Below are 13432 nucleotides of genomic sequence, written 5' to 3'. Positions count from 1 at the left end.
TGCCAATGACACATTTAAAATATTATCCTCTCATCTAACATGTAAACTTCCATGAAAAAAGTCTGCTTAAAGAAAAAATGATTGGAATGAAGTTCGTGATGTGGGTTGCTTAAACTTGGGAGAAACATCTTGTGTTCATCATCTCACTATAGCACACAAATATCTATGTATTTGTTTGTTTCTTTGACGGTCATCCAAACTTGGCTCAAGGGTACATCTTATGTACCTGAAGGTTCTTATCTATATCAGACGTTGTCACATTGCCTAGCAACGACCTGGCAACAAGCTAAAATGACTCTTGTAATACCTTATAAAAACATTGTTTCATTTTTATTTTATTTTATTTAATTTAAAATCATAAAACCATAATCATTCATGATACTTTATGCCATCGGTTTACCTGCCAACCACCTAGCAATGGGCTAAAATGTGGCTAAAATTTGTAACAGCTAATGAAAAATTTAAATGGTTTTTATTTCATGGATATAACATCTCATTTATATCAACAAAAGCTGAATCATACATAATAAATCATAACTTCATCATTTTACCTGGAAACCATCTAGCAATGGGCTAAAATGTCCCATGCATATAGCATTTTATAAAAGAATCATGTCATATTAATTTAATGCCCATCAGCATGAACAGGCCAAACATGTGGACCTTTACTAGTGTATATAATGTTCTTATTTATAACAAACTGACTGATATTAGAAAAAAAAAAATTTGGCCAAAATGTGCAACAAACCTGTGATTGTGAGGTGATTGCACAGGTCACTTTATGTGAGACAGCCTCTCTCCAAACAATCACACACACATTTGAACAGATAGTATTCACTCTCAGACATATTGGAGAAGGTTTGCAAATAACTGGCATCTAATTTATATGGTGTTTAATTTTACGGAGTACGAGCAAGTCTCGTTGCTTTTCTGTTTTCACTGGACTCTGAATGCTAGTAATTAAAAGGAAATGTCTGTGAATGTGTTTAAGCAACAGATTTCTACAGATTTATCACACTTAATCCCCGAATTATTAAAACAGAATACATGTAATTGCCAACTTGACCCCATTTGATTGCAAACTGATAGCAGACTGACTGCAAGTGGTTGCAAACCTGGTTCCTATCTGGGAAGTAACCAGATTCCAAGTTCATTACACACTGTTGCACTAATTTTGGTTGTGCCATAGTCTCCAGCCACTGTTTTCCCTAGTGTGACGTTACCATTAGGATTCAAGGAAAACAAAATAAAAAAAATGATTGAATACTGAGTCAGTCTCCGTTTGTTGGTAAGATACATGAATGAAAAAGACCGAGACTATTTTGTGTGTGCTAGATTTTCAAATGGACAACTGTTTGACACTTTACATCTTAATATGAAAATGTTGTGTTTATATTCCACTGCTCCCGGTAATGGTGTATGAAATTAGATATCCAGTGGAAAGAAAGGATATAGATTATCTCATATCCTTTCTTTCTTTCTTTTTTTTTTCTGTTTCCTCATTTGCCTTTTTTTTTTCTTATTTTGACTTAATCAAAGCATGGTAGGAAAAAGAAATCACAGGATCAAAGCAACACATTCATTAACTTTTTAGCAAAGGTTTTACTGGCATCACCCTGTAACTGTAAGAGCTGTTGTTTTGTACAGATAAAGGCTTTTAACCAGTTGCGACGGTGGTTGTTGGTGGTTGGGTGGGGGGGCTGCAGAGGGCAGTTGACAGGTCTAGGCTGTACACCAAGAGGCAAGACAAAAAAATGCTTTGTGGTCCTGATATGAATTTCAGTACCCCTGTTTCTACACCTCCTCTCTTGGCCCACTGTGGCTCGGAGAGTGAACAAAAACGATCTCCATGAGAAAACACAAGCTTGAGCACTCAGAGGCGACAGTGAATGGAGCACCGACAGGAGCAGCACACACTGACCAGTGCTAGTTATGTGGTTCTGTTGTCTGCTTATTGTAATAGCAACCATTTAGTTTGAGCAAACCAAAACTTTTTTTGTGCTGAAGTACTGCGTGCATTTGTTTTAAAATCTAGATTTGCTTAAACAGTGTGTCTGCATTTGTGTATCATAGTGTACCAAACCTGCCTCAAAGCATCCAGAATGGCGAGATCTTGAGTGGGTGGGGTTCACTGTGTGTCCACCCCCTAAGTAGTGACAGATGCCAGGCACAGTTGGGGAAGGAAGCGCCAGGGTCTCCTTCCGTATTAGCCAAGGGAAATTCTCATTTGGGCACGGGACCAACGAGATTCAGAGCCAAGCCTGAAATCTGAAGATGTGATCTGCTTGCATTTATGCTAAGTCCTGCAGTACATTTGTATGTGGATGCCAAGAAGCATTGGTTTACTCATCATACCCTACTGCAGTGGATGTAAATGCATTTTTATTGTTGTGCCCAGTCTTTTGTTACTTTTAAGAGACAATATCGCTCTTGTAATAATTCACAGACTTCACTGCTTTTAATTTTTTTTTTATTGTAACTACTTTCTGAGAAATATTACTCATGAAAACTGTGCACTGTATGCTGTTTTGCGCCAAGGTGTCTTGATGAAATTTCAAGTTGTGGTTTTTCTTTCAGCGCATTTGAAAAACTGAGATGCAACACAAGCATGGCCGTACATATGAAGTGAAAATATGTGTTGTTTTTTTAACTGATACTTTTAAGGGTTGTATTTCAAAGGCGTTACGTGGCGCAAAACTCAATATGTTTCAGGCGTACAATAAATGTGATTTAAAAGGTAAACCACAGAGAGGAATTCATGTTTGTGTATGTGACAAAAACAGCTTAATGCTTATATGGTTAATAATTTTTAACTTGACAAGTAGTATGCAAAGGAAACACCACACAAATCTAGTCCTTGTGCAAAATATTTTCATTCCTACAGCCCTATTCATGCAAGCAGGCACGACTATCAGCTTGAAGGTGATGGTGTTCTTGGCCTTGAACTCACAACTTCTTTTTATGTTTTTGCCAGCATAATAGCAGCCACGCTGAGGATTGAGACACTTTAAAAGCCACCTTTTGATAGGGGGGGATGCTTGAATATTGAACTGAACGATGAATGGAAACCAGTGTTTTTAAATAACTGGGGACACAATAGATTTCAGCTCTATTTGGCCATGTAAATCATTAATATGCAAACTCTGGGTTTACTTCCCAGGCAGTAATGTCAGACTGACAGCAGTCGCACGATATCATAGACACTTTGAGGAAAGCAAACCATAACAATGGGACTGATTTTACTTAGAACTGGTTTTTGTTTGACAGTCGTCACGGACCACATGTTTACAAAGTGGGTTAAGACTCTGGGGCTGGGAGGAGCCAAAGGCGTGGTCAAAAAGTAGTTGGCTTTTAACATTATTGATAGACCATTAAGTCGGCCAGGTATCTGCTAGGTATGGATTAATTGTATATGGCTTATAACCAGCGTGGATCTCAGCCATACAAGTAACCACTTATAGAGAAGGAGCATTTACCAGAATTACCAGACACAGTTGCTAACCAGCTTTGAAATGAAAGTTGTTTGTTTGGGTCGATCAATGTCAGGCAACCTGAAGAAAGTGAGAATGATGGTGTTTTCACACATGCACTGCAGCCCTGAATTTTTTAGGTATTACCTGATGGAGGCATAAGTAAGAATAGGAATGTTAGATCAGACCTTAATTCACCTTCAGCCAACCAGCTTCCTAAAAAAAATGTCAGTGTGATGGAAAGCAGAGGTAATGTGTATAAAGCAGAGGTCACTGTCTGGTGAATTCACACTGTGTTTCCTGCCTTGTGCATGCCCTTTTTATGCAGCTTCCACGCCTAAACCAAAGGGAGTATTTCCAGTAGTGATAATGTGTTTGAAGTGAACTATCTCATGCTACATGTGGGAAAAGGGAAAATCTGGTCAATGTCCTGCCCTGATTATCGATTAGCTCAACATTCTCCAAAGTTCATGGCTTAAGTTGAACAGTAGAGGCATTCTGGGTACATGCCCAGGAACATTATTATGACGTTAAGTCAAAATATTGAAAATTTATTAAATTAAATTACTATAAAGAAGTGCAAAATTACTCAAAGACACTTAAAACAGACCACAAGGTGAATCAGAACAACTAAAAAGGGAAAAATAATACTGATGCTAATAATGGAGATAACGAAAAAAGAGCTGAAACTTCTCTGTTTTTTGTATTCTTTTGGATTTATCAGTGGAAATGTCCCCTCTGAGTATCAAACAAAATACGTCATCTCATTTGGATCCACAATATTTAACAGCAGCTTACTCTCGTTTTCCCAGGGTATATGGCCAGGCCCATTAGCACACAAGGACTCTGCATCTACACCACACTGATAGAAGATTTAGACATGATCTGAAATAAATCGGCTCAGCATTATAGTTTACCGGCGTATAATCCATTTTCTTAAGCAACTGCTCTTTCTTTGCTTGAGTGGTTATTTCCAAGCCACCAGCCAGTCAGAGTTCACACAGACTCTGATACCAAAGTTGGCATTTCCTATATTTTCCTAAGAATTAAAGTCCCTCCTGCAAAACCTAATATCTCACAAAAACCCACCGGGGATTGATAAGAGATTATAAAAAGTAATCTGTGGACACACACATTGTTTTTAGGGATAAAGATACTGATTTAAGTGCATGGCATCATGGCCATCCCACTGCACAGCCTCTGTAGCGCTAGCACGGCAGCTACAGCAGCTGTGCGTCCTCAGAGTATCAGCAGGTCTCGATGCCTTTTTTGCCTACAATAAACTATTTGTAATGATCCGTTTGAATATCTGAATGTAAAGAAATACACCAACGAATCCCTGAGGAGCTCACATAGCTGCACTCTGACAACAGTTCAACTTTCACACTCTCATTTGTGACCATCACTCCTACCTTGGTCGCTGGTTCCTGCAGGCGGATAGTCCTCAAAGTCCTGGTCATCAGGACTTTTCCGTTTCTTCGACATTTGCTGCTCACTGTTCGGGTGATTGATATATCCACCGCCGAATTGATATCTGCTGACAACGTGAGACACCTTCAACCGGCAGGGTATAATACACATACAACAGTCTGGGGGTGGCGATAAGAGAAATGCGAATAAATCTCAGTCCCGTTCATTCAGATTCCTTCTCTATATGTGCCCTTTGCAGCGTGCTGTGTGCGCAAAGTTACCATGTGGCGGCCAGTCGAGCATCTGGAGACTCAGCGAAACAAGAGGCCCGTCAGCTCTTGATTCCCGCCGTAATCACACAAGATGCGTCTCCACGTCCGTCCGGGGTTTATTTCTCTTGACAAATGAGAAATATTTGCAGCTGGAGTGATTTGTCGATCACGTGTGTCGCGGATTACGCTTCAGACCTGCTCAGATGGAAATTACGCACTGGAGGCAACTTGTTGATCCACCTCTATATAAGAAAGAAAAAAAGTGGTTTTCGTCATCCCGGATGCGTTAAAAAATCATTTTAGACTTTCAACATTGTGTGAGGTATTTTGCTTGAATGGTGCTCGGCGACGTCAGACTACAAGTCTAATCAGGCATCGATGACGCACAGCCGACACAACGGGAACTCTTGGGTATCTTCAAGAGTAAAGGCCAATGTAAACGGAGATTAGCTGGACGTGCTCTGCCCGATAAAGTACACCGAAGCATACGTTCCTCTGGCAACATCTGCGCTACACACTATGTTGCGAGTAGAAAACACTCTCCGGCAACATCTGTTAAGGAGGGGAGGATTCCTTTCCAGCGTAAAATTGGAGACAGTGTTTTACAGAAGTAGTGTAGGGGGAGTACAGTACCTTCTTTTTCACAATACCATCAGTCCAGCGACGAGTGGAGAACAATGTTTTTGTCTGTAATACGTCTCGCACAAAACCTCCTAATCCGTGTGCGAGACTAACATAAATCGAACAAACACGCATGATGTTGTGAAGACCAGTCTTGAACGAATAGGTTTGGTTTGACTTCAGTGTTCGGGAGCCACAGAGCAACTTGAGAATGAGCTGTGAATAAATGAGGCAGAAGAATCGTGGTATTACGCACAGTATATACAGCAGCAGCCAATGACGCCACTGGTCTGGCTTTTACAAATTGCTTGATGGTAGTTTTTCCCTCTCCGCTCGACTCGCCTAGGAATGCCAGAGAATAGTGAAATCAGCGCCCTTCTTTTGCTACAGCGACAAAGGACTGTGCGTGCTTGGAGATTTTGAGGAGATATCCAGCTGGATAGAACTGCACAGACAGTATCAGATTATCAGTGACTGCTACACATTCATTTTGCTTTTTTGGAGAGTCACAGAGGTGTGCCTGACACCAGTTGAGCAAATACTCTCCCTCCCGCTCGCCCTTCATTCTCTCATAGTTGATTTATTTATGAGCACTCCCGGGTCAGAGGATCTTATTCCATTTACTACATCTGGTTTAGATTTCAAGCGCCGCGCGCATATCGTTTCTACAAAATGTGCATACTCTGATGTCAAAGCGAGTAGTTTGGAAATCAAACATAGGTTTGTTGCTACAGTTGCATTCGTGCCAGTGACGCTGGCATTTCGTGGTATTTTCTGAAGGCAAAGACGCATCTCCCTCGCTCGCTCTCTCTCTCTCTCTCTCTCTCCCCCCCCCCCCTCCCATTCCTCACTCACTGCAGCTACTGACGTCAAGACATGCTTGCGTCAATGCTCCCTGCTTTGACAGAGAGCTTTTTTTTCATTGGGATCATAATGGGATTATTAAGCTTAGAGAAATACCCTGCCTTCGTGGCTTTTTCAGATTTTTGATAGATGTTTCTATTATTATTATTATGATGATGATGATGATTCTTTTGCTTTAAATATAATTCCTTATAATAAGCAAAGGACACGGGCTATAATTGACTCTTGCAAGAAGGACTGGTTGTATATCATTCCACAGTCTGATGATTATGCCTTCCCTTTGGATTTTTTTTATTGCACTTGTAATAGTCTATAAAAGCCATGAGCACAGAACAAGAGAGAACCTACACGGATAAGTCTGTTTGTTTACACACCAATGCCAAAGACAAATATGTGTCTTTAGATGTGAATCTCTATAAAAATCAAGCAGTCACATTTTTTTTTGGTGTGTGTTACCCCCAGTTAGAGTCAATCCACCTTTGCAGTGAGGATTTATTTAACACTGATGTGTAATCACATCCAGTTTAACATCTCTGTAGTACACAGGCTGAGACCATTTCAGCTGCTCAGATAGGTTTACAGTGAGATGCTTAGAGACATGAGTCAGTTGTGTATTTGATTTAGCAGATTAGATGTCCGTTCCTTCCTGTCAGTGTGCGGTTGCGGTTCGTACAAAGGAGAGGATGTCTTGATGTCCTTATAGACTGACCTTGATCTTCTGGACTGAATGGGCTTTTGTGCCTCTTGGCTAGCCTTCTGTCGCTTCAGTCATAATGTCCTTTTCCCCCTGCAGTTTAGTGAATTTCTGCACTTTTTGTTACTTGATGGCTTAATCTTCAAACATGATAGTTTTGCATATATCAGTACAGAATTCTTTAAGTGTCTGTATTTTGCAGTTATAGAAATGTTTTGTTGAGGTGTGAGTACAAAGAGTGAATAGAAAAAAATGTGACATTGATCATAATGTAACACAATTGTAGTAATAAAAATCTCCTGTTGCAAAATGGGAAGATAATCAGGTTTGAGTTGAAAAAATACAGTCATGTGAAAAGGAAAGCTTGGCGGCACTTTCTATTACAGCTTGGTAATAAAGTAGTAACAGTGCGGTAATAAGATGCAAACGAGACAGTAATCATATATAATTGGTGAGATATTGCCATGTAATTACCAAAGTAATGCACAAGTAATGACCAAGTTCTACTTTGTATCAACAATGGTTTTAGCTGAGTAATATTACACTGGAATTTATGCAACTGGGTAATCAGAGGCCAAAACCTGGGGGTGATAATGTGGAAACTAATAAATCTCTATGAGGGAAAAAAACAGGTAATAATAGTATAGTAATATATTGGTCACAATGCCAAACTGCGGGATAACAGCTTGGTTGGCATAGTTGTAACTGCCCAGCAGGGCTTGGAAGGAGAAAGAGTGCCACCAACTCATTCAGTAGAAACTGCGTGCTAAATAGGAGGAAACCTGTGATGCTGGACAAACAAGGACCCTGAACAAGTGGGAGAATGCTGCAGGTAAAATCACTTCAGCAGAGCTCTAAAAGATGGAAGCTCTCTGCTTCAAGTTTCTGGGGAAGCTGGTATACAATCTTCTTCTGAGCACCTCCAACCTGTACAGTTGAGGCCTGGCTGTCTCACCTTTCTGTCACCAGAAGGTCACACTGGACCACATTCTCAGCAGCTGCCAAGGAGTTTGGGAGGGTGGGGGCGTTACCACTGGCACCACAAGCATCTTCTTTGGGTGTTAGCAGATACCATCTGTGCTGTCATAAACCACAGCAAGAAGCAACAGCAACTGCAAATTTTCCTGCCCTTCAGGGCCAGACTTGTTTACACCAGTATTTCAACATCTTTCTTGGGCCCACACTGCCCCAACAAAGGGTGCAGGGAAAGCTCCTGGCAATAACAAGAGACTGGCAGCTTCTGGGTGATCTTGGGAGACAGCTGAGGTTCCCAGACAGTCACCACACGTAGGCCTGATACAGGCCTGCTGTCTGAAGAGTTGAAGCAAGTCATCCTGCTGGAGTTGACTGTCCAATGGGAAGATTAGTTGGAGGAAATGCAGGAAAGAAAGAAGGTAAAACATGCAGAACTGGTTGCCGACTTTCGGCAGGTGTGCTGAGAAGGTGTGCTGCAAGCCTGTGGAGGTGGGGTGTAGGGCCTTTGCAGGTCAGTCTCTAAAGTTCTAGGGCTCGTGGGGATGTATGGACTGCAGAATAGTATCAAAAACATCCTGGAAGCTGCAGATAAGTCCTCCTGAAGGCTTTGCTGAAGAGGGCTGATACATGGAGGAGCATGCTACCTGGACAGAAGCGGGGCCTAATCACCCGTGGCTGGGTTACCAGGGAGAGGGTGTCTGATGTTAAGACTCTGTGCGCATCACTGACTATTTGTCCAGGTTACATCACAAGAGACATTCACATTTGTGACTGCCAGAGGTCATTTTGTAGTGCTCATCCTGTTCCTCCTTTCATAAAGAAGCTGACCTTCTGGCAATGGTAAGTATTGATTTGCTATCCTGGAGGTGAGGAACTGGACTACCTGTGCAACCTCTGTAGGATCCAGGTGTTGGTTCATGCTGCAAGTAGCTCCTTGAGGTGACTGCTCTTGTGATTTGGTGCTATATAAATAAAATGGAATCGAATTGAAAATAGTGACACATGACACCTGCAAAACTCTTGAAAAAAGCAGTCAGAAAAAACAACCTCCACCATTCTTTTTAAGGGGGTTGTCTTATTGTTGCTGCTCTAGTGGGCCTGTTGTTGATTTCATTAACACCGAAGCAGCTAAAACTGATTAACAACCCCCTCTGCTACTTAACTGACCAGGTCAATATCCCAGAAATGTAACTGATTTGATGCTACACTTGGATTAAAACGTTTTCATGTAATTCTTGGTTAAACAATACTCCTTTCTTCAAGCTTACAAGATGAACTTCCTCACAGAACGATAACTGTAATAGAAAGTGCTGTCAAAATCTTCTGTTACACAATTGGAACATAATTAAATCTTAAATGAAAGTCCAGTTGGGTTTAAATATATACAGTGACAGATTTATTATTTCTTTTTCAAAACCAAGTAAACAAGACTTAAAAGACTAGCCTAACCTCAAGAGTGACATTATTAGTTAATTCTCATGATTGTTTGCAGTCCACTGTAAAATCACTACCAGTGTCTGTATTTAATAAAGATATTTATTCAGGACATAAATGCCTAAAAGGTTTGTCTTTCAAAGAGACACTGATACACAGATACATTTATACATCATACAGCCTGTGATTTTCAGGACTTAAAATGTGTGCCCGTGTGTACAACAAGGAAGTAACAACTGTGGGGATAAAGGGGAAAAAAGACACAAGTTATACTGTAAGTACAGTGGGAGAAATATTTATTTGATCCCTTGCTGAATCTGTAAGTTGGCTCACCTACAAAGAAATGAAGACTTTTTAATTTTTATCTGCTTTTTTCTAAAAACATAAAAGTTACAAATTTATTTGCATGTCATTTAGTAAAACAATTCATCCCCTACAAACCAGCCAGAATTCTGGTTCACAGATTGACTGTATGTCCATGTGACACATCAGTCAACTACAGATACTCCTGATGTCCTTAGAATCAGTTTCCTCCAATTCCCACCTTTCCACCACCACGGGGCAAGACCAAAGAGCTGTCAAAGGACGTCAGGGACAAGGCAGTTGATACCACAGTCACCACTAAATAACTGAAATCTTGCCACACCCTCAAGGTCCCTCTGCTCAAGAAGGCTCATGTACAGACTAGAGATGGCACGATATCACTTTTTTATGTCCGATACCGATATCATAAATTTGAATATCTGCCAATACCGATATGAAACCAATATGAATCCGATATAGTGTTTTTGAATCAATAAAACTGTTTTTAAAAAAAAAATATTGCTGCATTTTGTATAAGTTCATACTCAAGTTTAAATAAACAACAACACTAAAGCTATTCTGTTATACCTGTATGTAAAAAATGCACTGCACCCAAAATATTTCATAGTTCAGCAACACTGATCAATCTAATAAACTTAAACCTACTCAATCCTTCCTATTCTGGTATTTTAAAGAGTACTTAGCAGAAATATTAAGCAACCCAACTAATAGGGTTGCAAACTCCCAGCAAAAAAAAAAAAAAAGGGAACCACCCCCCTACCCTCCACCTCATGATGCTTTATCGACATAATCAACTTTAATTTGATGCAGTGTGAAAAAAATGCACAGAAATAAATTACTTTTCAAGAATAATTAAATAGATTCAACATCTTTCTTCAACAGAATTGCAGACTGCACAGATGGTACCTTCCCAAAGGAAAAAGTACTATAGCTTACTAGGGTATATTAGACTTAACAGTTACTATACACAGTAATGGACTTCTATATATTTTACATCAGATTAAAACTTTGGGTGTAAGATTCAGATAAGTATTTATTAAAAGCTAGACATTTTAAATGAGAATAAGAAAGAAAAGTATGTCTTTGTGCCCCCTTTTCCCTGTTCATGCCCTATGGGCCCCCTGGCTAAACTTTGCTAGATCCGCCCCTGCACAGTTACCAGCCGTCAGCTAGAAAAAGATCCTGGTGTAGAAATTAATATTAAATACATTCTAACAACAGCTTATCAAGGTTAAACGAGCTGCTGTTGTTCAGCCGCTGGTTTCCTCTTTCTGGTGCAAAGTGGGCCAAAAACAAACAAGAGAGACGGACTCGCGACAGAAAAGCCGATCAGCTGATCATTAAGCAGTTTCATGATTGAAGTAGCAACAGGAGAGGGAGGGACAGAGAAGAGCCAGTTGCTCCATATATTGGTTGTTAAGTTTAATGTGGGAATGCTTTACAAACATTCAGAGATGAACTTACACATTTGCTTTACTTCTCTCTGGGATAACTTCATCAGAGATGAAATGCTGGTTTGGTAGCGAGGCTACAAATACACACAGCCACTCTATCACGTGATGCACACTGCTCCGATGTGCTAAGGTTATGAGCTGAGTTATGCCATGTCGCAAGTTTTGTGAGGAGCTTTTTTTTTGATATCTAATGGATCGATTACATTTTTTATTTCTGGCAGATATCCGATCCAGTAATTTACGTCAGTATCGGACCGATACCGATACGTAATATCGGATCGGTCCATCTCTAGTACAGACTCATCTTAAGTTTGGCAGTAAAAATCTAAATGCTTCAGAGAAGGCTTGGGAGAAAGTGCTGTGGTCAGATGAAACCAAAATCGAGCTCTTTGGCATCAAGTAGACCTGCTGTGTTTGGAGGAAGAGAAATACTGAGCATGACCCAAAGGACATCATCCCCACACCCAAGCACAGAGGTGGATACATTATGCTTTGGGGCTGTGTACCGGGCGAGTTCACCACTTTGCCTTCAACCAAGAAACCGGAAGGATTTAGAAAGTTTCGTTCTCAGTCATATTTTGCTCGGAGATCCAATACTCATGTCACTCAGTAACATACAAATCCGTTCATAAGTTTTATGTGATGTGCTTTTCCTGGATTTTTGGTTGATATTCTGTCTCCCTCCATTAAAATGAAACTGCCATAAACATGAGAGACTGCTCATCTCTATGTAAGCGAGCAAACGTACAAATTCAGCACGGGATCAAATAATTATTTCTGCCACTAAAAAATGAGTACCTTATGAGTATTTTATTTACATACAAGTTTATTTGCAATCAGCACTTTGAGGCAGTGACACAAATTAAACCACTGAAGTTCACTCCATCTAGGTCACGTGATCTGGCGCTTCAGAACATTTACTGGTAGCATGTCAGATGAGAAGGTGTTTTTTTTCTGTTCTGGACATTTTTAGTTGTTTTTCCAGGTCTGCCTGTAGATTAACACTGTGCTCCTTTCTGATGGGGGGTTGTTTGCAAACCCGAAGAGATTCTTGCAGAAGCCTGTTCTAGTCCACTTCTAGACTCCTGTAACTTCTGCCTCTGTAAGCTGGCTCCTCACTCCTCAGAAGCTTGCTCCAGATGTCTGCATCAGGTCTGCCTCTCCTCTCCTCCTCTCTGAGTTTCCTCTGTTCTTTGTTGAGTTCTCTCACTATATGATTGGTTTCCTTCTGCCTCCTGTATCTACTGGGGTCATTGACATAGTTTACTTTCTGCTTCTTCAAAACTTTTTGCTGCAGAGCAGTAGATTAATTCCTGCAGTCTCTTCAACTTTATCATGGTGGTGCCTCTGAGTGTTTCTTAGATTTTGTGGAAGTAAAAACACCGACCTCCTCCCACAATGTGATTTGTGGGATTTTGGGTACTTGATTGTCACCCAGAGGCTGGGTTTGGCCTTCTGTGCTGCAAACTGTGGGTTTTTATCTTGGTACCGAAATGACTTAATCTGCCTCATAAAGGGTGTTATTGCACAGTCGCCTCTGCCTCCAAGAAGGGCCTTCTTCAAGTATGCTTTTCAAGCCTGTAGTAAGAGCATATACAGAATATACAGCAAATGTAACAGCAATGGCTTCATTGTTAGGAAAACTGACTCTGCGAACAATATAAATAGAAGAGAAATAAAAAATGACCTCACATCATGGAAAGAAGACATTTGGAAACATTCACTTCTCTGAAAAGTGAAGTCATTGAGGAAGTGCCTTAAACAAACATTGTTTTTAATGACCAGCAGGGGGCAAGTCCTCTGGTTGTAGACGTAAGTATGATTGGTCTGAATTCTATTAGAAGATGATCCCACTTTAAACTCTGTGTAAGAATATTTTTTATAATGAGTTTATGGTCTCAGTGGTTAGTTTGG

The 13432-nt window shown here is 40.4% G+C and overlaps 1 protein-coding gene across 5 annotated transcripts in view; it reads right to left on the bottom strand.

The window, feature by feature from the left end:
* The window catches only part of pde10a (phosphodiesterase 10A), a 66143-nt gene extending 60148 nt beyond the window's left edge, over positions 1 to 5995 (bottom strand). The window contains exons 1-3 of one of the 5 annotated variants that reach the window (XM_023155250.3): positions 5786 to 5992; positions 5162 to 5394; positions 4883 to 5059 (exon numbers count right to left, since the gene is read on the bottom strand). In XM_023155250.3, the coding sequence (XP_023011018.2) occupies positions 4883 to 5059; positions 5162 to 5183 (199 nt within the window). In that variant the 5' untranslated portion in view covers positions 5184 to 5394; positions 5786 to 5992. Of the gene's footprint in view, positions 1 to 4882; positions 5060 to 5161 lie in introns of all 5 variants that reach the window. The other 4 variants (XR_013101387.1, XM_004556061.5, XM_076891798.1 and 1 more) reach the window with 4 other exon arrangements.
* Positions 5996 to 13432: the final 7437 nt, after the last annotated feature.

This window comes from Maylandia zebra, linkage group LG13 (assembly GCF_041146795.1).
Source record: "Maylandia zebra isolate NMK-2024a linkage group LG13, Mzebra_GT3a, whole genome shotgun sequence".
Taxonomy (NCBI): Eukaryota; Metazoa; Chordata; class Actinopteri; order Cichliformes; family Cichlidae; genus Maylandia; species Maylandia zebra.
Note: the sequence above shows the minus strand (reverse complement) of the source record. Positions and strands in the feature narration are given on the sequence as shown.